At 37.6% G+C, this 25,821-nt stretch overlaps 1 protein-coding gene across 5 annotated transcripts in view; it reads left to right on the top strand.

Moving 5' to 3' along the window:
- Positions 1 to 25,821, top strand: part of PLD1 (phospholipase D1) — a 225,217-nt gene that overhangs the window by 114,378 nt on the left and 85,018 nt on the right. For 3 of the 5 annotated variants that reach the window (XM_043875453.1, XM_043875456.1, XM_043875452.1), the window contains 6 exons: positions 268 to 351; positions 13,129 to 13,210; positions 20,519 to 20,629; positions 22,702 to 22,902; positions 23,906 to 24,119; positions 24,717 to 24,830. In XM_043875453.1, coding sequence (XP_043731388.1) covers positions 268 to 351; positions 13,129 to 13,210; positions 20,519 to 20,629; positions 22,702 to 22,902; positions 23,906 to 24,119; positions 24,717 to 24,830 — 806 coding nt within the window. The remainder of the gene's footprint in view (positions 1 to 267; positions 352 to 13,128; positions 13,211 to 20,518; positions 20,630 to 22,701; positions 22,903 to 23,905; positions 24,120 to 24,716; positions 24,831 to 25,821) is intronic. The other 2 variants (XM_043875454.1, XM_043875455.1) reach the window with 1 other exon arrangement.

Below are 25,821 nucleotides of genomic sequence, written 5' to 3'. Positions count from 1 at the left end.
CATCTGACCTCATACAATGATGAGAGCATTCAATTTGTTATTCTCTCAGCAGAAAAGAGTCAGGTTGCCTACTTCTGTCTCTTTACTGTACTTCCTGCGTAGCAAACAGAACATGCTATTTTCAGTCTTTGTTTCCAGTTATACAAAGTAAGCTGGTGGTTTTGTAGAGATTCTAGGCAGTGGCTTCCTTCTTCTGTTTTGCCATATGATAGATTTCTTTTTTTATCTTTTTGGTTAAAAAAATGAAACAGAAAACCTGTCTTTCAGGTATGTTAATGCCAAAGGATATTTTGAAGATGTGGCAAATGCAATGGAAGAGGCAAAAGAAGAAATATTTATCACAGATTGGTGGTTAGTATATGTCCCTGGGGAGTTGGAGATCTCTGTTTTTAGGAATATACAACAGTGTTGTACTGTTCTAGAATCATACATTAAGAAAGACAGCAGTATTCACAGATGTTTTGGTCAAAGTCCCAACTAATTAATTATAGTAGCCTCCACTGAAAGGTCTTTTCAAAAAAACCTCACATCCATATATATTGTAAAAATATTTAGTTTGAGCAATTTTGTTTTTGTTTTCCCTTTTGGAAGCAAATAACCAATATTTATTGTAGTAAAGATTATTTTGCAATGCAAATGCAGGTGTAGAGATAATGGAAAATAGTCTTCCTTGAATATCTTCCATGATGTTGGTATGTCTGTCACAAGGTCCAATGAATACACTTCCTCTGAATTGTCCCTTTGAAAATGGAATATTTCCATTTACCTATTAGTATTAAAATATCCTTTGTAATGACTAAGCCTGGTTAGCTTTTCTAGAGATGCATCAGATTTCAACTTTCTAATCCCCTTTAAAATCATCCATGAGAGTTAAAATGCTAATTAAAGCCATTGCAAGTCTCTTGTATTTAAAATTCACTTAGCTCTAGGGAAATTTTATTCCTGGAGTAGGTGTAGACCTTGTAGTATGACTTTAGTTCCAATAACCCATCTGCCTGGATGGTTAAAACCCATTACTGATGCTAACATTTCCTACAATGGAAATGAAAATGTCTAAGATATGTTTTCCTTCTAAGAACTGAGTTGCTTGAAATGCTCCTCCCACCCCCATTTTCCCCTATCCTATTTCTTTCCAAATGCTATCTTTATTGAACTATGAAAATAGCGTCATAATTCATTTCCTCCTAATTCTAGGTTTTGGGGGGAAAGGAGAGTAATTAGGAATGTGAACTCATCTTTTTCTACTGTTTTGCCTCACTGATGAGGAGATGTTTAAGTCTAGGGCATGCTTTCCCAACCTTGGCACTACTGACATGTGGAGCCAGATAATTCTTTATTGCGGGGGCTTGTTCTTTGTATTGTGGGGTGTTTAGAACCATCAGCATCTCTGGCTTTTGTCCACTTGATGCCAGTAGCAAGGTTCCAGTTGAGATAACCATAATATCTTCAGACGTCATCAAATGTCCCCTGGGGCGCACAGTCCCTCTTGGTTGAGAACCATTGATCTAAAGTCGGCAGATAAGGCTTGTGGTAATCAGCATGTCTGTGCTTCTATTTATTCTCACATCTAGGAGGAGCTTAATCTTGGTCCTTTTATTCTTGCCAAATTTTATCTCTTCAAGTCAGCTACCAGAAATAAAAGAAAGTTTTGGACTTAGGAGCTATTTCTTTGATTGAATACTTTCTACACACTTAGGAGAATAGGTTCAAGCTTAATGTAGTAGGTGTGTTCCTTTAAAAAGTATTTCTGAAAGTTTGACTAGGACATGAAAGAGACTGTAAATAGCGTTTCCACTGAGTCCATATTATCATGTTTCACACAAGCAAATAATGTATGTTTTGAAGGTTCTGAATATTGAAATATAGGCTCTCATTTAAACATCTAGAGATGGAACGTTGAATGTTTCTTCTGTCAGAAAAAACAAAAAGAATCAGCAGGTTATTTCTTTTTCGTGACTGTGCTAGGATAACATCTTATTGCAACACTCTCTGAAATAAAACCTTTGCAGAAACTTCCCTCAAAACAAGTGAAGAAAATTCTTGTACAAGTATATTGCAAAAGTGAGCATTCAGAAACTTTATCACACCCTGATATATCTGGATTTGAGAGAATGAAAAGCATAGTGAGAGGATGCACATGCCCTTTAGAAGCTTCTAATCTAAATCAAGAGACATCATATACATGAGTGAAAACTGTGTTACTCTTTTTTTGAAACAATTAATATGCAAGCAAAGGCAGATTTGAGCAATCTCCGGGAGTTGGTGATGGACAGGGAAGCCTGGTGTACTGCAGTTCATGGGGTTGCAAAGAGGCAGATTTAATGAAATGAGAAACAACCTGGGACCTAGAAGTGCTTAGCTCTTTTGTTCGTTAATTCATTTAACCACCCATTCTTTCATTTGTTAATTTATTCACTCATTCGTTTCTGAAATACTTAATGAGCAGCCACTATGTGACAGGCACATGTCCAGAATGATGAATGAAAAGCAGCCCCTACCCTGGACAATATACAGTCAGGAAATTATGTGCAGAACAGATTAGGGCCAGCTCAGTGGTGAAGTCACTCAGTCGTGTCCGACTCTTTGCGACCCCATGGACTGTAGCCTACCACGCTCCTCCGTCTATGGGATTTTCCAGGCAAGAGTACTGGAGTGGGTTGCCATTTCCTTCTCCAGGGGATCTTCCCGACCCAGGGATTGAACCCGGGTCTCCAATGGGAGGAGCCTGGTAGGCCCCTGTCCATGGGGTCGCAGAGAGTCGGACATGACGGAGCGACTTTGCTTCTTCACTTCAGTGGTGAAGATCAGCATAGCAGAAGGCACAGGGTGAGGGTGGGGTGGAGGAAGCATGGAGGAAGGGGCAGTGACTGAGTCTGCAGGAGCTGTGGAAGCTTCACAGGAGAGGAGGCTGGCCTGAGTCCTGGGTGATGGCGCTGTCCAGATAAAGACAGGTGAATATTTTAGGCAGAGAGGTAGTAAGTTATATTTAGAATTTTATTTAAATAATTCAATAAGAAAAGGTAGGAAAGAAGAGAGAGGAGAGTTGCAGCTTAAGTCGAAAAATGAAAGTGAAAGTCACTCAGTCGCATCCGACTCTTTGTATAACCATGGATTATATAGTCCATCACATTCTCCAGGCCAGAATACTGGAGTGGGTAGCCTTTCCCTTCTCCAGAGGATCTTCCCAACCCAGGAACCCAGGTCTCCCACATTGCAGGTGGATTCTTTACCAGCTGAGCCACAAGGGAAGCCCTAAGTGGAAGTTAGGGTTATTATTTTGTGCAACTTTTATTTCAGTAGTCAATAGAAGACTGATTGATAGGTAGGTAGGTAGATAGACGGATGGATGAAAATACTGAGATGAATACATAATGTATTCCTGTGGATTATGACCCCAAAATTTCAAAAGCTTCTGACTTTCAACAGGCTGGCAAACATTTTCTGTAAAGAGCCAGAAAGTAAATATTTCCATCATTTCAGGTCACATATAGTCTCTGATGCATAGTCTTGTTTGTGCAAGTGTTTGTGTGTTCAACAAACCTTTTAAAATGTTAACAGCTCATGGGCCATACTAAAACAGGCCATAGACAAAATTTGGTTCATGGTGCATAATTTCATAACCCTTATCTTAGAAAGTAAATTCAAGTTATTGTATCATATCAATACTAAGAGCAACTTTCACTAAGAAACTGTCAATCTGTTTTCTGAACTGCATATACTAAGAATGTTTGAGAATTTCATCCCTCCTCATCATTGCAAGCACTTGCTGTTCTTAGTCTTTTTTGTTGTTGTTCAGTCACTAAGTCGTGTCTGACTTTTTGCATCACCATAGACTGCAGCACGCCAGGCTTCACTGTCCTTCACTGTCTCTCGGAGTTTGCTCAAACTCATGTCCGTTGAGTTGACGATGCCATCCCACCATCTCATCTTCTGTTGCCCCCTTCTCCTGCCCTCAATTTTTCCCAGCATCATTCTTTTTTAATATTAACCATTCCAAAGGGTATTCAGTAGTCTCTCGTGATTTTAATTTGTATTCAGTCAGTTCAGTTCAGTTCAGTCACTCAGTCATGTCCAACTCTTTGCGAACCCACAAATCGCAGCACACCAGGCCTCCCTGTCCATCACCAACTCCTGGAGTTTACTCAAACTCATGTCCATCGAGTTGGTGATGCCATCCAACCATCTCATCCTCTGTCGTCCCCTCCTCCTCCTGCCCCCAATCCCTCCCAGCATCAGGGTCTTTTCCAATGAGTCAGCTCTTCGCATGAGGCGGCCAAAGTATTGGAGTTTCAGCTTCAGCATCAGTCCTTCCAATGAACACCCAGGACTGATCTCCTTTAGGATGGACTGGTTGGATCTCCTTGCAGTCCAAGGGACTCTCAAGAGTCTTCTCCAACACCACAGTTCAAAAGCATCAATTTTTTGGCGTTCAGCTTTCTTCATAGTCCAACTCTGACATCCATACATGACCACTGGAAAAACCATAGCCTTGACTAGATGGACCTTTGTTGGCAAAGTAATGTCTCTGCTTTTTAATATGCTATCTAGGTTGGTCATAACTTTCCTTCCAAGGAGTAAGCGTCTTTTAATTTCATGACTGCAATCACAATCTGCAGTGATTTTGGAGCCCCCAAAAATAAAGTCAGCCACTGTTTCCACTGTTTCCCCATCTATTTCCCATGAAGTGATGGGACCAGATGCCATGATCTTAGTTTTCTGAATGTTGAGCTTTAAGCCAACTTTTTCAACTCTGCTCTTTCACTTTCCTCAAGAGGCTCTTTAGTTCTTCTTCACTTTCTGCCATAAGGGTGGTGTCATTTGCACATCTGAGGTTATTGATATTTCTCCTGGCAATCTTGATTCCAGCTTGTGCTTCCTCCAGCCCAGCGTTTCTCATGATGTACTCTGCATATAAGTTAAATAAGCAGGGTGACAATATACAGCCTTGACGTACTCCTTTTCCTATCTGGAACCAGTCAGTTGTTCCATGTCCAGTTCTAACTGTTGCTTCCTGACCTGCATATAGGTTTCTCAAGAGGCAGGTCAGGTGGTCTGGTATTCCCATCTATTTCAGAATTTTCCACAGTTTATTGTGATCTACACAGTCAGAGGCTTTGGCATAGTCAATAAAGCAGAAATAGATGTTTTTCTGGAACTCTCTTGCTTTTTTGATGATCCAGCAGATGTTGGCAATTTGATCTCTGGTTCCTCTGCCTTTTCTAAAACTAGCTTGAACATCTGGAAGTCCACAGTTCATGTATTGCTAAAGCCTGGCTTGGAGAATTTTGAGCATTACTAGCGTGTGAGATGAGTGTAATTGTGTGGTAGTTTGAGCATTCTTTGGCATTGCCTTTCTTTAGGGTTGGAATGAAAACTGACCTTTTCCAGTCCTGTGGCCACTGCTGAGTTTTCCAAATTTGCTGTATGTCTTTTCATGGTAAGCATATTTTCCTGTGACTTTTGGATATTTGTTTAGCTTTTTTTGGAGGCACATTCAAATCTTACTTTTCTTCTTTTTATTGGATTGTCTTCCTATTACTGAATTGCAGAACATCTTTATACATTCTAGTTACAATTTACTCCAGTTCATTCTGGCCTCAGTGTTTTCTGATGAAAAATTCATGGTTGGTTTATTGTTCCCCTCTTAAATAATGCATTCTTTTTCTTCTGAGTGCTTTTAATATTTTCTTCCTGTCATTAGGTTTCAGCAGTTTGATTGTGGTGTTTGAATTTATCCTGTTTGGAGTTCACTGAGTTTCTTGAATCTGTAGGTTTATGTCACTCATCAAATTTGAGAAATTTTCTGCCATCGTTTCTTCAAACTTTTTTCCTGCATTTCCCTCTTTCTCCTCTTTTTCTGAGTCTCTGATGACACAAATCAGTATCTTTTTGTATTGTCCTATGGGTCTTTCAGGCTTTGTTAATTTTTTAAAAAATCTTTTGTTACTCAAATCGGATAATTTCTCTTTATCTCTCTTTAAGTTCACTGATTCTTTTCTTTGTCACCTCTGTTCTAGTGACCCTATTCACTGAGAGTTTGATTATTTTTCAGCTTGAAAATTTCTCTTTGGCTTTTATTTATATCTTTATTTCTTTGCTGAGACTTTTTGACTATATTCATTTTAAGAGTGTTCACCCTTACTTGTTGAAATATTTTTATAATATCTAGCAAAGAATTATATTAAATGATTCCAGCATATAATTTTGGAATTGGCATTTGTTGAATGGCTTTCCTGCAAGTTGAGATTTTTCTGATTTTTTTTTTTAATTTGGTATGCCAAGTACTTTTTATTGTATTCTGGAAGCTTTAAATATTATGACTCTGGGTCTTGTTTAAATCTTACAGAAAATGCTGGTATTTCTGTTTCAGCAGGAAAGTGGTCCATTAGGTCCATGCAGAATGTTCCAACTAGTCTTCTATCTGTGTGTCTTTAGTGACATCTTTCTTTTTATAGTCTTTGCAGTGTTGTTTAGATCTGTTCCCCATGTTCTCCACCTAATGGCCAATTTGGGCAGTGATTTATTTCTTATTTCAGTTCTCAAATTCTTCTATATAATATTTAGGATCAAATCTATGTGTGGGCAGCTTGGGAGTGAGCTAGAAGTTCATAAACAACTTTATATAGCATTGCTTTTCTGAGCTTCTCTCTCTCCATGATCTACCCACCACTTGTGGGTTGCCTGTTGCTTCCCTTTTTAGTCCTCTGGCTATTGATAGAAATGTGCCCTGCTCTGCGACACAGTTTCTGCAATGAAACTTTGTATCCAGAGCCAAGCAATGAATATTTGTATTGTCCTCTTGGAACCACATTTCTTCCATTGGAAGGGAAAATTCCACTTCCTCGGAGTTTTTGACGCTTGTGGGCCCTTCCCTGCCACCCCTACCACTGCCAGAAGATCCCACTCTTCCTTTCCTCAAGCCTGAACCAGAGGACTTCTGAGGTTCTCTCTGCCTGTGCCAATGCCCATTTCCAGTTCTCTTCCCAGCTGAGAAATCAGAGGGAAAAGAACAGTAAAACCACTACTCACTACAAGATATGTCAAGAACAAATATGTTCTTCTTTCTCAATATTGAGTCTTCCAATTCATGAATACTGTATATCTCTCCATTTTTTTTTAGATCTTAAATTTTCTCGTCAGTATTTGTACTTTCCACATACTTGCACTTATCAATAAGTAATTCATGTTTTTTATGTTTTTGTAAATGGTATTTTTAAAAGTTCATGTTCCATTTATTTGCTGCCAGCGTATAGAAATACAGTTGATTTTTTAATACTGATCTTACCTACTGCAGTCTTGCTTAGTTCACTTACTAGTGCGAGTAACTGTCTTGTAGATGCCTTAGGATTTTTCCCCATAGATGAGTGTGTGATGTGTGAATAATGACAGTTTTCCTTTTTCCTTTATGATCTGTATGCCTTGTATTTCTTTTTCTCTTCCTTTTTCCTTATTGCCTTGACTAGCGTCATCAGTAAAATGTTGAATAGAAGTAGTGAGAATGGACATCTTTCTTGTTCTCAGTGTTAGATGAAAAGCTTTCAGTCTTTTATTACATGCTTTAGGTAGATTTTTAAATAGGTGCCTTTTCTTACTTTGAGGAAATTCCTTTCTACTTAAAATGTATTGAGAGTTTTTATTCTAAATGGGTATTGAATTTTGTCAAGACTTTTTTCCGCATATATTGATACAATCTTTCTGTTTTCTGTTAATGTGCTGAATTATATTGATTGATTTTCAACTTTTAAACCAACTTTGCATTCTTAGGAATAATCCCATTTTGTCGTGATCCTTTTTAATAAGTTGTGAAGTTTTGGTAGAGATTTTTACCTCTGTGATCGTTAGGGATATTGTACTTAATATTTTCTTTTCTTAGATTTTCTTTGATTGGTTTTCATATTAAGATAATGTTAGCCTCATTATATGAGTAAGTGCATGTTTTTCCTGCCTTTGTTTCCTGAGTGAATTTTGGTAGAAATGGTATTATTTCTTCCCACAAAAATAATCAACTCCCCTTTTCTTTTTCAATCTAGCCAGTTTGTCGTAATTTATTAATCTTTCAAGGTTTTATTAATCTTTCAAAGAATTAGATTTTGGCTTTATTGAGTTTATTTTTTTTCTGTTTTATGTTGCATTAAGGTCTATTCTTATCTATTATTTCCATTCTTCTTACTTTTTCTTAATTTATTCTTTTTTCTATTTTTCTTAAGATGAAAGTTCTGATGATTTATTTTAAACATTTTCTTTCTCATATGAGCATTTAAAACTATAAAATCTTCTAAGAAGTGCCTTTACTTAGAAGTACTTTTTTTTTTTTTTTTAATTTTTTTATTAGTTGGAGGCTAATTACTTCACAACATTTCAGTGGGTTTTGTCATACATTGATATGAATCAGCCATAGATTTACACTTATTCCCCATCCCGATCCCCCCTCCCATCTCCCTCTCCACCCGATTCCTCTGGGTCTTCCCAGTGCACCAGGCCCAAGCACTTGTCTCATGCATCCCACCTGGGCTGGTGATCTGTTTCACCATAGATAGTATACATGCTGTTCTTTTGAAACATCCCACCCTCACCTTCTCCCACAGAGTTCAAAAGTCTGTTCTGTATTTCTGTGTCTCTTTTTCTGTTTTGCATATAGGGTTATCGTTACCATCTTTCTAAATTCCATATATATGTGTTAGTATGCTGTAATGTTCTTTATCTTTCTGGCTTACTTCACTCTGTATAAGGGGCTCCAGTTTCATCCATCTCATTAGGACTGGTTCAAATGAATTCTTTTTGACGGCTGAGTAAAATTCCATGGTGTATATGTACCACAGCTTCCTTATCCATTCATCTGCTGATGGGCATCTAGGTTGCTTCCATGTCCTGGCTATTATAAACAGTGCTGCGATGAACATTGGGATACACGTGTCTCTTTCAGATCTGGTTTCCTCAGTGTGTATGCCCAGAAGTGGGATTGCTGGGTCATATGGCAGTTCTATTTCCAGTTTTTTAAGGAATCTCCACACTGTTTTCCATAGTGGCTGTACTAGTTTGCATTCCCACCAACAGTGTAAGAGGGTTCCCTTTTCTCCACAGCCTCTCCAGCATTTATTGCTTGTAGACTTTTGGATAGCAGCCATCCTGACTGGTGTGTAATGGTACCTCATTGTGGTTTTGATTTGCATTTCTCTAATAATGAGTGATGTTGAGCACCTTTTCATGTGTTTGTTAGCCATCTGTATGTCTTCTTTGGAGAAATGTCTGTTTAGTTCTCTGGCCCATTTTTTGATTGGGTCATTTATTTTTCTGGAATTGAGCTGCAGGAGTTGCTTGTATATTTTTGAGATTAATCCTTTGTCTGTTTCTTCATTTGCTATTATTTTCTCCCAATCTGACGGCTGTCTTTTCACCTTACTTATAGTTTCTTTTGTAGTGCAAAAGCTTTTAAGTTTCATTAGATCCCATTTGTTTAGTTTTGCTTTTATTTCCAATATTCTGGGAGGTGGGTCATAGAGGATCTTGCTGTGATTTATGTCGGAGAGTGTTTTGCCTATGTTCTCCTCTAGGAGTTTTATAGTTTCTGGTCTTACATTTAGATCTTTAATCCATTTTGAGTTAATTTTTGTGTATGGTGTTAGAAAGTGTTCTAGTTTCATTCTTTTGCAAGTGGTTGACCAGTTTTCCCAGCACCACTTGTTAAAGAGGTTGTCTTTTTTCCATTGTATATCCTTGCCTCCTTTGTCAAAGATAAGGTGTCCATAGGTTCGTGGATTTATCTCTGGGCTTTCTATTCTGTTCCATTGGTCTATATTTCTGTCTTTGTGCCAGTACCACACTGTCTTGATGACTGTGGCTTTGTAGTAGAGTCTGAAGTCAGGCAGGTTGATTCCTCCAGTTCCATTCTTCTTTTTCAAGATTACTTTGGCTATTCGAGGTTTTTTGTATTTCCATACAAATTGTGAAATTCTTTGGTCTAGTTCTGTGAAAAATACCGTTGGTAGCTTGATAGGGATTGCATTGAATCTATAGATTGCTTTGGGTAGAATAGCCATTTTGACAATATTGATTCTTCCAATCCATGAACACGGTATGTTTCTCCATCTGTTTGTGTCCTCTTTGATTTCTTTCATCAGTGTTTTATAGTTTTCTATGTATAGGTCTTTTGTTTCTTTAGGTAGATATACTCCTAAGTATTTTATTCTTTTTGTTGCAATGGTGAATGGTATTGTTTCCTTAATTTCTCTTTCTGTTTTTTCATTGTTAGTATATAGGAATGCAAGGGATTTCTGTGTGTTAATTTTATATCCTGCAACTTTACTATATTCATTGATTAGTTCTAGTAATTTTCTGGTAGAGTCTTTAGGGTTTTCTATATAGAGGATCATGTCATCTGCAAACAGTGAGAGTTTCACTTCTTCTTTTCCTATCTGGATTCCTTTTACTTCTTTTTCTGCTCTGATTGCTGTGGCCAAAACTTCCAACACTATGTTGAACAGTAGTGGTGAGAGTGGGCACCCTTGTCTTGTTCCTGAATTCAGGGGAAATGCTTTCAATTTTTCACCATTGAGGGTGATGCTTGCTGTGGGTTTGTCATATATAGCTTTTATTATGTTGAGGTATGTTCCTTCTATTCCTGCTTTTTGGAGAGTTTTAATCATAAATGAGTGTTGAATTTTGTCAAAGGCTTTCTCTGCATCTATTGAGATAATCATATGGTTTTTATCTTTCAATTTGTTAATGTGGTGTATTACATTGATTGATTTGTGGATATTGAAGAATCCTTGCATTCCTGGGATAAAGCCCACTTGGTCGTGGTGTATGATTTTTTTAATATGTTGTTGGATTCTGTTTGCTAGAATTTTGTTAAGGATTTTTGCATCTATGTTCATCAGTGATATTGGCCTGTAGTTTTCTTTTTTTGTGGCATCTTTGTCAGGTTTTGGAATTAGGGTGATGGTGGCCTCAAGAAGTACTTTTTAACATCTCTGAATTTGGAATGCATCTCACACTCAATAACGTCTTATAGATGTCATCATTTTTTCTTTCTTACTGGTACACACAGTAATATGCATCTTACATTCACTGTTGTCCGAAACCCAGTGAAATGTAGTATTACACAATTCTTTTGAATTTTGCTTAGCTAATAATTACTTAAGATTATTGTTAATATCCTGACATAATGATGCGTGTGAGTCATAGCTATACTGTACTTGCCATTGTTTATGCTTTGTTTATAGCATGACTATCATTTTTCATAGCATGACTACTTTTATCTTTTAATATATTATGCTCAAAATCGAGGTTTCCTTGAGAGCCTGCCTAAGATCCTCCAAAGTATCTAGTAGAATCCTCTGCATACAGGGTGCACAGTGTTTTTAGATTTTAATAAAAGATGATAATGACTTAATTGCAGAGTATAGACCTGAAAATGCCCCCCACACTGAAGCCCTCTGAGCCCATAATTAATGTGTACATTGAAAATTGCAAGCATGTATATGTTGTTGGGTATGTCCTACTTTCAGTGAACTAGCAGTGCTCAATGACACACTTTTCTATTTAAAACAGATTTGTTTTTAATTCATCTTAGATCTCTTCCTGTCAGTTGCTGTATTTTTTGTTCAAGTTGTTTCCTATTTTAAACTAAATATGTAAATATTTATACTGTATACACCCCTCTATTGTCTGTTTTCTTATTTATCTTATCCAATACAAGTTTCTTTTAGATACTTTTTCTCTGGATTTTTATTTTCTCTAACTGAATTTAGTAGGGTGTAAAATTGTTTCTTTTAATCTCCTTAGCTCCTTAATACCCTGTGGTTTTCCCATGCTTCGAAGACCCCCTGGCAAGGCACTGTTTCACCCTAGTGTTCTGTAAGACTTTGATCCTTACACAGTTTACCCTGCTCCTTCAGGTCTAGCATTTCAGCAGATGAAACTTTATTGTTTTTTTGTTTGTTTTTCCCATTACAGAGGAGTTACACTACTTACCAGTTTAAGTCAGGCAATGACTTTGAACCTAACCCCGAGGGAAAAAGTGACTCTCCTGTACTGTGCTGCCCATGGCACTACTATGAAGAACCCAGGGGTCCATTCTCACAATGGGAAAAGCTTACCTATCAGCAAGGCCGCCGTCTTCCCTGTTCAGAAAGCCCAGGTTCCCATGGACACTGCTCCTTGGCATAGGAAGTCAGTGTTCATGTTTATCAATTAGAACACTTTTGGCCTGGGTTGCTAGAATACTCAACTAAAAGTAACGTAAACAATTAGGATTTATTTGTCTCATTGAATGAGAATTCTAAAGTTAGACAGTACTAGGGACTTCCCTGGTGGTCCAGTGGTTAGGACTTTGCCTTCCAAAATGCAGGGGGTGTGCGTTTGATGTCTGGTCAGGAAGCTGAGATTCCCACATGCCTCATAGCCAAAATCCAATACATAAAACAGAAGCAATGTGGTAACAAATTCAATGAAGACTTTAATAATGGTCCACATCAAAAAAAAAAAATCATTAAAGTTAGGCAGTACTAGAGTTGGTGAAGTTCTCCAGTGATGTTAGGGTGGTGGCTTTACCTTTAGAATTCCGGTGTGGCTGCCACTATCTAAGCATCATGGCCCCACACAACATCCATCCCAGAGCCACTTTCCCTGGGGTTTTGCGTGTGTGCCCGTGTGTCTCTTCCTCTCATGAGAGGAAGAACTTTTCTATTTACCTCCTCATACATCTCACTGTCTGTGTACTTCCTCATATATCTCATTGTGCAGGATTGTGTTATTTTATAAACTGGAGCTGAACACAAATCTGAGGAAGCAATTATTCAGAATATTCATATTCAGTCATGGGAGGTAGGCCCTGATACCAAGGAAGGAAAAGGTGGACAATGGTTGCTGAGCAGACAGTCAGTGGTATCTGCAAGTGTGTGTATGTATGATATGTGAGCAACAGAAAAATCGAGACTGCCTTTTTTTTTGGATAAACGTTGTTGTTCCAGTTTGAAGTTGTACGTGGACTCATAGAGAACTTTGGGGGACCTGCCACGGTGGAGGATGGTAATGGCATTTGGGCTAAAATTGCCGTTGCGTCCTATGACACAGTCAGAACTGAATATTTTGTTTTCGTTTCCTGAAATCTTGGTTTCGTGATTTCAGGTTGAGTCCAGAAATCTTCCTGAAACGTCCGGTGGTTGAAGGAAATCGTTGGAGGTTGGACTGCATTCTTAAGCGAAAAGCAGTATGTACTTTACTAACATGCTGATATAATTTTTTAAATGTTTATTGCCTCTGAAATGCCTTTTTTTAAAGCCCTTCATATACACTTATAAGACTTTTCTTTTAGAATTTGACAAAAAATAGAATACTTACTGTTTTCAAGTCCATTTTATTATGGGGTTTTTTTCCCCATTACTGTTGAAACATAGCTATTTTCACCTAATTCACAGCATGAATTATATTAGCAACTCTGTTCTTTTTGTTTTATAATCAGTTATGGGCAGTTAATTTTATAGGCAAAAATTGTAATGAAAATCCATCGTTGAATAATAAATGATAAAATGAAACACAGCGTTTTATTTTTTTTCACTATTTGTCATTTGAGCCAAAGACAAAGTCATCTGAGAATAATTTCAGTCAGATGGGTTCAAGCTGATGTTGAAGAACATCAAAGGAGAGTCATAAAAAACCACTGGTTTCAGTTTGGAAACAGTTTATGGTAAATTGACACTATAGATTCTGGGACAGTATTGAATGTGCTCTTTTTGTTATAAAAAGTAAATAACTGGAGCAGTATAGGCTCATCAATGACTACTTTGCATTCATATTTCTAATGAATTTTTGGGCTTAGCAATAAAGAATCTGCCTACAATGCTTGAGACGTGGGTTCAATCTCTGGGTTGGAAAGATCCCCTGGAGAAGGAAATGGCAGCCTACTCCAGCATTTTTGCCTGGGAAATTCCATGGACAGAGGAACCTTGTAGGCTACAGTCTGTGGGGTCACGAAAGACTTGGACATGAGTTAGTGACTAAAACAACAGAAAACAATAACAATGAACCTTTTTATGTGGTTGACCCTCAAGTTAAACTAAGTTGAATTAGAATAGATCTAGATTTGTTCTTAATCATGTCCAAATTAGGGAGTGCTAGCCTTTTTACTTGAAGAAGGAAATGGCAACCACTCCAGTGTTCTTGCCTGGAGAATCCCAGGGATGGGGGAGCCTGGTGGGCTGCCATCTATGGGGTCGCACAGAGTCGGACATGACTGAAGTGACTTAGCAGCAGCAGCCTTTTTACTGGGCTGCCCTGGTGGCTCGGTGGTTAAAGAATTCGCCTGGCAATACAGGAGACATGGGTTCAATCCCTGGTTCAGGAAGATCCCCTGGAGAAGGAAATGGCAACCTACTCCAGTATTCTTGCCTGGATAATCTCATGAACAGAGGAGCCTGGCGGGCTACAGTCCGTGGGGTCACAAAGAGTCAGACTTGACTTAGTGACTAAACAACAACAGCAGTGCAAAGCCTTTTTACTATTATTTGAAATTGTCTTAGGACTTCCCTGGTAGCTCAGACGGTAAAACGTCTGCCTACGATGCAGGAGACCCGGGTTCAATCAAAATTCTGTCATTAAACATTCAAGCAGAATTTGCAGATCCTAAGTAATTGAGGTTAGCATTTTCTATTTCTCACAGCCATCACTCATTTCTTTTTTCCCATCCTCTACATTCCCCTACCCCTTTCCCCACTCACCTTTCCCTCTTCTTTCAATGTCTTTTCCCCATGCATTTAATTTAGGATATCCAGAGGTAAATATAGGCACTCTTCACTGCTGATGTTAAAAGGAAAAGAAGTTGATTTCAGACACATGTTCTGCCAAAGCATCATTTTCTAGGCTAGTTTATCTGTTATCTCAATAGACTTCCATTCACAAAATTGGAAATTCTAGTCTTACATGTATTTGCATATTCATTAAATAATCCCACATACAGATACGAGTGTGTCCTCTGCATCTGGTCCTATGCTAATTACTAAGGATGTCATGTGTGTGACTAGGATCCCATCCCTGCCCCTGGAGGGCTTGCTGAAGGACTCACATCCTGGGCTCAGTCCTAGGCTCACCAAACGTCTTTCTACATATTGAATGGGCTATAACTTTCTCCATGTTTCGCTCTGTGAAATAGCACCTTTCCCATTTCTCCTCCAGAAATAAACTCCAGAAATTCCACTCTAATACATTTTTCCAGTTTTGCCCTTCCAGTCATCAATCGTACTAATAAATCTTCTCTTCTTGTGCTTTACTCTCTTAGGTTTCATGTGACATCTTTCTGTTGAATGCCTCCTATGTTAGGGCACTGGCTAATCATATGGGGGTGTACAAAAATGAAAGACACGATTCTTGACCTGAAGGAGCTTTAAAGATCTGTGTAGAAGTCAGCAGGGTACAGAGACAGTGCCAAGATTCAAAGCAGGAGGGAGAGCATTGGGTGGGTCTGGTGTGGAAGCCCCTTACAACATGAGGGGTTTAGAGCATTTAAGATGGGCCAAAAATTTTAACGGAAGAGATTTCTAGGTATAGGAACTGTGATGAGGAAGCATTCTGGAGGCAGGAATTCTAAGTCCTTGTCAATCACAGTGAGGTGACAGGGTTGATGACATACGAGTGTTAGCATATGTAGGATGGGGCATCAAGCTGAAGAAGCAGCTGGGATGGGGAGGCTTTGGAACCAAGCCAGTGGTTTGAACTTCATGGAAAAACAGTGGGGAACTATTGTTAGGGGATGTGATGGACGAAGGGTGAGCTGATCAAAATGGTGTGTTGGTAGGGTGACTGTGGTAGAGAAAGAAAGTGGGAAGAACCCAGGATCGGAGAGCTACATTTTAGATCATGTGACTATGAGGTACCTGCAGGACACCTAAGTATATGCCAGAAAGCTAGTAATTTTTTCCAGAGCGGGATTCAGGAGGAAGATCCTACAAGCCTGGTCCTCCACTCCATGTTAGCTGGCCTGTGTTTGTTTATTCCCCTCAGCGTACCTGTCCAGGTCCCTTTTCACCACTGTCATGATTTCTCTTTGCTTTTATGGCCCATGAACCCTGTGAGGTATCAGGTGAATACCATGGCCAAATAAATATTACTGACTGATAATGGTGCTTAGTTTCAATTTCGTCTGCTTTTTTGAAACTTGTAATTTTTAAATTACATGTAATGATTTTTTAGATCTCCTAAGGAAAGAGTAATGCTATTAAATATTAATTTCTCAGTGGTACATTTAATAGAATTTCTCTTCCCTAATCCAGCTACACCATATTATTAAATTTTTAACACTCAGATCATTCCAAATTGACATTTCATATGCTCATAAACACTGCGGTACATACATAATTTTTTCTGAAAACCACTAGCTTCACAAAGTACTGGGTTGAAATAGCATTTATTCTTGCATTAATGGATCCCAGAGGTCCACAAGGTTGAATGAAATGAATTCTTTTTTTCTTCTATCCGATTGTGCCACTCTTTGGGGAGAAATTTAGTGTCTCTACTTTATAGCCAACAATAGGCAAACATCTTTTTCAATGGCTGTTTCTGAGGGGAAAAATACAATATTTTGTTTCTCTGATAGTAACCAAGTTGATATTTTCCTGTTTCTTTGGTCTCCTGTTATGCCCTGTCATCATTTAAAATAATTTAAACCGATGTTGAGAGACAGACTGTTTACAACTGAAAGCAGCATCCCAGGGTTTGTACAGTTCTGAATTTATTGTACTAAGAGGTAAGATACATTGCATCACGCTCATGGTAACTGCATCCCTGTATCCAGTTTGTATATTTTAACCACAGAAATGCGTGATATTTTGGATGAGAACTGCACCAGAAGATTCTTCAAGTGCAGCAATCTGTAGAACTATAGAACCTTCATTCTCAGGGGGTATTTTGTCATCAAGTTAGTTTCTTTCTGTCCTGGACCACAGAGCACATTCTAAAGTTGCAATCAGGGACCAAAAGCAGGGAAGGATGTCCAGGTTCATCAAACGAGATGAATACTCACATCACTGAACAGAAAAATCAAAGAGAATCTTATCAAAATAGTGGGCTAGAAGGGTGAAATAGGGAAGGAGGGATGGGATCTTCAACCTTAAGGACTGTGCTTTAAACAAAATTGTCTTGGAAAGGAAAAAAAAAAGGCTTATGAGCACTTGTGCAGTTACCTACCAGTGCTGCTTGCATTTCAATGGTGAGGATATGATTCCCTTTTATCCTTTACTTTTCATTTTCTTAAAATATTACAGACTGTCCATCCCTGCGGTGCTGCTCCCCAGGGAAGTCCTTGACAGGTGATAAAATTAGTGATTGCTCTGGGGGGGAGGGGTGTTAGCTAAGCTGTCTTTAGGCAGTGAACCAAGTTGACTACATTTAGAAAATATTTTGACCACTGTGCTTTGAACAATCAGAGAAAAAGCTGGCTCAGAAACAAAATCTCTTGATTTCAACTATAAACATTTTTTATTCTTCATTTTCTTCACATGCATTTGTATGTGTAAAGCACCTAAAAGTTCACACTGTTTATAGTATTGTATCTGTTCTACTTGATGAAAAATGAATTAGAAAAGAAGATAGAACTTTTATCTTTTTAAAGTCAGGTGTTATAAAGTTTATTGTGTGGAATCCTTGGGTTCCACTTCAGCAAAGATAAGAAACATGACACTGAAATGTGAGAAACAATCAAGCCCAGGGCCATCTGTTTTCCCACTTACCCTATTAATACTTTCCTTCTGAGCAAAAGGTAATTTCCCCTAGAGTCACTGAAAGGCTTTGGTAAAACATCAGATTCTTCAAAAGAATTATTTTTAAATTACAGAATTAACATCAGTCCTTTTGTTTCTGATTTGGCTTTCACTGTGTGCAACTATCCCCATATTTTGTGTAAGTCTGCGCTTTTAGGACCCAACAAATGCCTTCATTCCCAGGGGATGTATTTTGCTTTTGCTTCGCCCTTTATAGTTGAGAGTTTATGATAGTGTTGTAATGCCTTGACCAAAAGAAGAGGAATTTATTTCCTTTTTATCACAAGAATCTTGTCACTAATCAACTGTTTATTGTGGGCATGACGTAAGTAAACAATTGTAAACCAGACTACATAAAAATGAACTTTTATGTTTAATTGTTTCCTTATTAGTCATTTCTATTTAAGCTAAGATGACTTAAAAGTCTGTATCCTATTTCCTATAGGTTAATTTATTTCAATGAGGAAAGACACAGCAAAGAAGGAAATGTCAGGTATTAGTAGATGGAGGATAATATCAGTACTATAATCCATTAGTGCCAGCATCTCTATTATTTTAAAAAATCCATTCGTTATGCAGATAAATGGAAATTTATAAGATTCACTCCAGTTCCTAATTTGCAACTACTGTCCTTCATGAATAATAATCTCATAAGCCTAAGAAGTAAAATTTCATCCATTTTAAAACAAATGAACCGTGATGAGAGATGTCAGGTGTAATGTTCTATAATTTAGGTTGAAATTGGGGGTTTTAAACTCTATATTGCATCATTCAGTGGGAGGATATTTTTTAAACTATTACTCATTGCTGAATCCTAAAATATTTAAATAGAAAAGTATATCTGAAGAGTAGAAGAGAAAAATAAAATAATGTTCTAGTTTTCATTTAGAGCACTCACTGACCAGATCATTGGAAATTAATCTGTTCACTTCCTGCCTTTAATTAATTAATCCTTTCAGTTATTTCTTTACTTAAGTCTGTACTTTCATACTTGATTACAATAATAGTTGCATAATGTAATAAATGATAAGCAAGTTCCAAAAGTCAGTTGTTAACCAGAGAAATAAAATAACATATGAATTTTTAATCCTGTTTTTTTCAGAGCAAGAATGATTTTCTGCTGGTACTCAGATTTCCTTAATGCAGTTCAGAATGTAAATCAGGTGTATCCCTTCAGAAATATGACACTTTTCAGATATTATTAACACCAAGTAAGACTAAGTTAGTATTTTGAAGCGATGTGTTATTCTAAAGGATTTAGGGGCTAAAATATGCTCCTTAGTATTGTCAGAGCAACACTAGGGAATTGTAAACATATTTGGTTTACTTTAAGGTTTTATATCTTGCAAACTAAAAATGTTAACTCCTATGTTTTTTTTACATTTTTGTAACATTGCAAAAATGTCCAGTTGTTATAATTTGATGTGTTCAATCCAGTAAGTCTTCTTAAATTTGTGATTCAAATGTCCATTATGAAAAATGCCTAAATACCATGGATTATATTTAAACTATAACAAAATTATTATTCATCACTATAGTTAATTAGATACACCTGCATCTGTAATACTCTAGAAAAGATTATGGAAAACTTCTTGCCTTTAAATCTGTAGCATATTAAATGTCTATGTGTAGCTACAGTATCCTATATGTATATATGTTTCAGAATGGTTTCAGAGCTGCTAGGTATAGAAAATGCAAATTCAGTGTTGCAGACTACACAGCAATACTGAGGATGCAAACCTGAAAAGTAAAAAAATGATATAAGAAATGAGGATAATAATATAGAGCTTCCTGGAGGAGCTGTATGTTAATGGAGGAACCATGTAAGAGGACAGGGAGAGGGGAGAACATTCCAGTGTCAGGCAAAATTAACCATAAGCTAAGACCTTGTCACTACCTAGAACTAAGAGAGAAAAATAATGGTACTTTCTATACTACCAGCTGTTGGACATTCTTTTTGATGGTTAATATTAATAATAAATATTATTTGCATAGCATATTAAAGTTTACAAGTCACTTTTGATTCAGTATGACCTTCACAATGGCTTTGTCTATTTTCCTTTAGGTCCAAGGTCTAGGGACAGATCAATGTTAATTTGTGGGCTGCTGCTAAAACTCAGGGGTTTTTGATTGTTAGAGAAGCTGACTTCTGAAGAAGTCATTTCAGTGGTGAAATAGGCCTTAATGATTTAACTATGGGTGAAGAGTATGAACCAACACATTCCTTTCTAAAGACTGAGAAATGTTTTTCCACTGAAATAATTTTTAATAAAGAAAAAAATCTATGAAAATACCCCCAGAAACATTTAAGGCTTGTTTAGCATATTTTATCATCAAAGTTTTAAAAAACACTGTTATTTCAACTCATTGTGGTATGGTAAAAACAAAAAGAAGACCCAATTCTGTAACAATAAATCAGATCAAAACTTTCCTCTAATGTCAAGTGTTTGGAGATGTTCAAAGGTGTAAGACTATCAGACATTTTTAGTATTTAAAGTTGCAGTTTCAACATTCTGGTTGTAATTAGTCAAATATTGACTCAGTATGCATAGAATGGAAAGGAGGTAGCTTTTTATTTTTTATATTTGTGTCTTAATTTACACATACATTTCAGCTCCTTCTGTTGCAGTTTTCATTAAATATTTTATTATACTTGTTTATAGGAAAAATTTTTAGAAAATACAATGCCCAGAAAGGAAGAAGAAAAAGAAAATCATAGCATACTTCCAGAAATTCTTATTTTTCTCTGTGTTTTTTTCTTGTGACAGCAACAGGGGGTAAGGATCTTCATTATGCTCTACAAAGAGGTGGAACTCGCCCTTGGAATCAATAGTGAATACAGCAAGAGGACTCTGATGCGTCTACACCCCAACATAAAGGTATTTGGGTCATCTTGCTGAAAAATGTTTCTTCTTTATTATTCTACAGTTTTCAGATATGTTTTGAGCAGTGGCAATCTTTGGAATTCCCTCATGTATATTTTGAGTAAATAGTACTATGAACTTTATGGGCTTCCCAGGTGGTGCTAGTGGTAAAGAATCCACCTGCCAATGCAGGAGATGCAAGAGACATGGGTTCAATCCCTGGGTCAGGAAGATCTCCTGGAGTAGGAAATGTCAACTCACTCCAGTATTCTTGCCTGGAAAATTCCATGGACAGAGGAGCCTGGTGGGCTATAGTCCATGGGGCTGCAAAGAGTCAGACATGACTGAGCACACATACTTTCTTATATTTCTGATTTTGATGGGATCATCAGAGTCTTATTTTGCTTCTTTTACCCTGATCATTTAGCCAAGAACATTATTCCTAGAGTTGTTTTAATATTCAAGAGCCCCATCAAGTTTCCATACTCTTCATTAAGGTTATCCTGAAACCTCTAAGATGTGAGCTCCCTGGGACATCCCTTGAATACTGATAAACACAAAAAAAGCTCCTTTAGGATTTAAAGTGCTTTCCTTAAAAGCACTTAGTAGAAAGTACTACTAAGGTGAATAAACATGATAAACAATTTGAAAAAGCCATTTGATATTTTACCAAGGACCTGAATTCTATCAGTAAATATTGCCCAGTTATTGAGATATTTCAAGACAATGAGTTAATAAATCTCTAGTAGGTTTAAAGTATATAATGATTGTATATTTTTCTTGATTAAAAGAAGATAGTCTAAGTAAATAATAACCAAAAAAAGGCAGAAGTGACTATACTAATATGGGTCAAAATAGACTGTAAATCAAAAAGGTTTACAGTAGACAAATAAGGATATTATATATTAATAAAACTTTCAGTGCAGCAAGAAAATATAACAATTTTAAGCATTTTCATACCTAATAATGACTGTCAAAATATATTATGCAAACATGGGCAAAATCAAAGGATGAAATAAAGCAGTTCTGTAATAGCTGGACACTTGAATATCACACTCTCACTAATGGGTTGGCATATACATGTCATGGAATATTATTCAGTCTTAAAAAGTAAGGAAATTCTGACATATCTTAAATCATGTGGATGAACCTTGAAGACATTGTTCTAAGTGAAATAAGCCAGTCATAAAAAGATAGATTCCTTTTACATGAGGTACCTACAGTAGTCAAATTCACAGAGACAAAAAGTAGATGGTAGTTGCCAGGTTTTGGGGGCTTTATTGTTCAATGAGTGGAGAGTTTCAGTTTTGCAAGATGAAAAGTTCTGGAGATGGTTGTACAATATGAATATGCTTAATACCATTGCACTGTACACATAAAAAAGGTTAAAACCATAAATTTTATGTTATGTGTATTTCACCACAATAAATAATGTTGTTAAACAGTAAAACTGTCTTCAAAGTTTTTGGTACGTTTCTACTTAAAGACATACAAAAATAGGTCAGTCTGGGATGATTTAAACAGAATTCTACTTGAAAGCAAGAAGTTAATAACTTCTCAAAGTACCTTTAAAATCAAGAGCTGCCAAAACATCTATATCCCTATATCATATACTTACTATTTCAACTCAATGACTACTAAAATATCAATACACTTAGTAAAAGTTTTGTCAGAGATAGATGCTGGTTCAAAAGTTTTAGTGTTTTTTAAGTAATACCACATACAATGTAATCCTTTGGTGGGGGAAAGGGAATCTGCTATCCCACTGAGTTGACTTTTATTGAAATATGTGGCCAAATTTCAAGCTGAATGGTAGCTCCCCACAAATGTGGGGGTCCAGAATGGGCAGGGGAGTCTTGAAAAGTGGGCAGGGGAGTCTTGAAAAGTAACCAGGGACCTTCCTCTGGTAAAAACTGAGAATAAAATTAGAAGTTTGGGGATTCTTTTTGATGTATAGATATAGATAGCACATTTTAGTATTTGAGTTGTAGGAAATGCTCTCCGAGGGTGTAAACAGACCTATTTTATTATAGTATGAAAGGCATTTTACAAAGCATACTACATGTGTGGGTTTTTTTCCTCTCAAGGTGATGAGGCACCCGGATCACGTGTCGTCCAGCGTATACCTGTGGGCTCATCATGAGAAACTCGTCGTCATCGACCAGTCGGTGGCCTTTGTGGGTGGGATTGACCTGGCTTATGGGAGGTGGGATGACAACGAACACAGACTCACGGATGTGGGCAGCGTGAAGCGCGTCATCGGGGGACCGTCTCTGGGTTCCCTCACAGTTAGTAGATTTCATCTTTATGGAACTGCGTAAAAGGGACACAGTTTGTATAAGTGTGTATTAAAAGCATGACTGGTTGGCTGATGGGTTGAATGAAAGGAGGCATATTCCTGGACAGTTGAGTCCAACATAGACCTTGTTTCAAATACCACCTAAGGGGTCTGTTCGCCTCAGTTTCTTCTCTTGTAAGAAAATGAAATAGATTCGATAAGGCATTTGCTATCTCATGGTCAGTTCCTTGGGTTTCCATTTAAATTAAAGATTTAATTTCTATTTGGGGAAAAAGAAGTTCATAAAAATGTGCAGCACAATTGGACTTTAAGTAAGCAGCCTTATTACAAGTTGCTGCCAAGGTTTTTGAAATTTTCCTTCTTACAGACATATGAAAACAGGATAAGTCGGTCTGGAGACATTTAGAGAATTCTGTTTGAAAGCAGGAGGTTAATAACTCCTCAACGTACCTTTCAAATCAAGAACTGCCAAAATCTCTGTACGCCTATATTCATGTACTTATTATTTCAACTCAGATGGTTGCCAAAATATCAATACACTTATTAAAAATTTGATGGCCTCCATCTTATTTTTCTGCTGTATATGTTGGTGACTTTTCTGGGAAAATAGAGATTTAGTGGAAAGGTAATGGGGGAAATAATTGACAGAAAAATCATCACTTACTTAATGTTCATCAGAGGAAGTTCAGTAGCTCAACAGTGAGTATAACTCATGTAATTATATCTGAAACTGAAAAGTTAATTGGCATAAAATTGCAAGAATTTGATGCAGTGAAAGAGGAACTGTAATGGACTTCCTGGTGTCCGTTTGAACGTCTTTAAACAGCTCATAAGAATCCCCCCACTGCCCTGCCGGTGACCTCACACACATTATCGTGTGTCTTTTAGGGAGCCGGCAACGTGTAAACTTTAAACTGAAATTAAAAGGCCACATTGCAACATATATTATGCAGTTTCTTTTCATTTCTCATTTCTTTTAATAATTTTCTCAGGCTGAAACAACAGAGTCTATGGAATCCTTATGCCTCAAAGATAAAAACGAATCTGACAAAGATCTGCCCATCCTGAACCCTCCGGATGATGCAACTTCAAAACTGAAAGGAATAGGAAAGCCCAGCAAGTTCTCCAAATTCAGTCTCTACAGGCAGCTGCACAGACACCATCTGCATGACACAGACAGCATCAGCAGCATCGACAGCGCCTCCAGTAAGTCATCGTCTGCCCTGGAGTTTATCTCCACGACTCTATTCCTCCAGAGCCAGACACGGGACACCTGTTTGCAGAACCATGATGCCTATAGTGGAGTCAAGCAAGCAATGCTTCAAAGTCGTTATATCATCCTATTCAGTCTCATACCATTTTGGGGCTCTGTTTAACTCATTGTAGAGGAGATTTATTGTTTTATTCACATCAGTACTCATAACACGCACAATTCATGCTTCTAATGGTCACAGAATGACTAAGCGTTTCTAAACTAATGCCAAATTATGGAGGAAAAGTATTAGGTGTACTTTATAAACTTGTCATAGCAGAGATTGCACGTCTCTTCCTGTCCAGAAATACATCAAGCTTTTGTCCTCAAACATCAGATTGTCTACATCGTGTTCATTTACTATTCTTTTCAGATTTGTCTTTAAAACACTACAGTTTCTGTGGCACAGAATTTGTGACTGATTTGATAGCCTTGCCTACTTTTAAAAATGATTGAACCTGCTTTCCGGTTTAGAAAACTTCATGTGTGTGTGTATATATTTATATATATATATATATCTTTGTAAAAAAAGAACTCTCAACTTTCTCCAGGTTATTGTAATCACTGTAGGAGTCGTCAGAATCTAATCCATGGTTTAAAGCCCCACTTGAAATTCTTTCGCTCTTCCAGTGAGTCTGAGCAGGGGCTTACTAGACCTAACGTTGGTAAGTGATGTGTGAAGTGCCAGAATTTCCACAGGCTTCAGCTTTTGTTGCATGAGCAGAGTGACTGTGTTTCTGGATTGCCTCTCTGTCCTCACAGTTTTTACCCTGCACGTATTATTAGAAATGATGATCTGATAAGCTTTTATAAGAACGAGGTACTCGAATAAATTAATCAGGGCCTAAAATGTGGTGAGAATGAAGAGAGATTTGGCAACAGATCAGATATAGGGACAAATGATGGGCACCTGGGGGTGTCTCCAGTGGTAAAGAACCCGTTTGCCAATGCAGAAGACATAAGAGCTGCGGGTTTGATCCCTGGGTTGGGAAGATCCCCTGGAGAAGAGTATGGCAACCCACTCCAGTATTCTTGCCTGGAGAATTCCATGGACAGAGAGGTCTGGCAGGCTACAGTCCATTGGGTCACAAAGAATTGGACACCACCGAAACGACTTAGCATGCATGCACACAATCATCATAGTAAATAGCAACCACAGTAAAATGTAAGATAGCTTTTATCATGTGCTGACTCTGCCCCTCACTGCCGAGAACACTTGTGGTGCTTGGTTATAATAGTGTTATCTTCTTGTTACAAATGAAGGTTTAGAGATGATAAGTGATGTGCCCAGTGAAGTTCCATTTTCTCAGCCACCTAGAAATCATGAGTCAGATTTGTGATTTAGCAGAAATGCAGATGACCGAAGCAGGACCTTTTGGCTAAATTCTGAAGGCCACAGTTCTGTGTACTGTTTAGGAGATGACTGAGATGGAGCCCAGCAAGCATGGCTGGAAGTGAGTCACTTGTGGCTGTTAGGAGCTAATGACCCTGAACTCTAAGCTGGACCTTGGGCAGTGGTTCCAGCATTCTTTAGTCTGGGGACCCTGCAGTTGTTAAAGTGATTGACTATTTATAGTGAACTAAAGCACCAATGTAACTGTTAAATCCATTTGCATGTCATAAATCTCAACAACACTGATACCATTAAAATATGGA

This window comes from Cervus elaphus, chromosome 19 (assembly GCF_910594005.1).
Source record: "Cervus elaphus chromosome 19, mCerEla1.1, whole genome shotgun sequence".
Taxonomy (NCBI): domain Eukaryota; kingdom Metazoa; phylum Chordata; class Mammalia; order Artiodactyla; family Cervidae; genus Cervus; species Cervus elaphus.
This window is presented reverse-complemented; position numbering and strand designations above follow the sequence as displayed.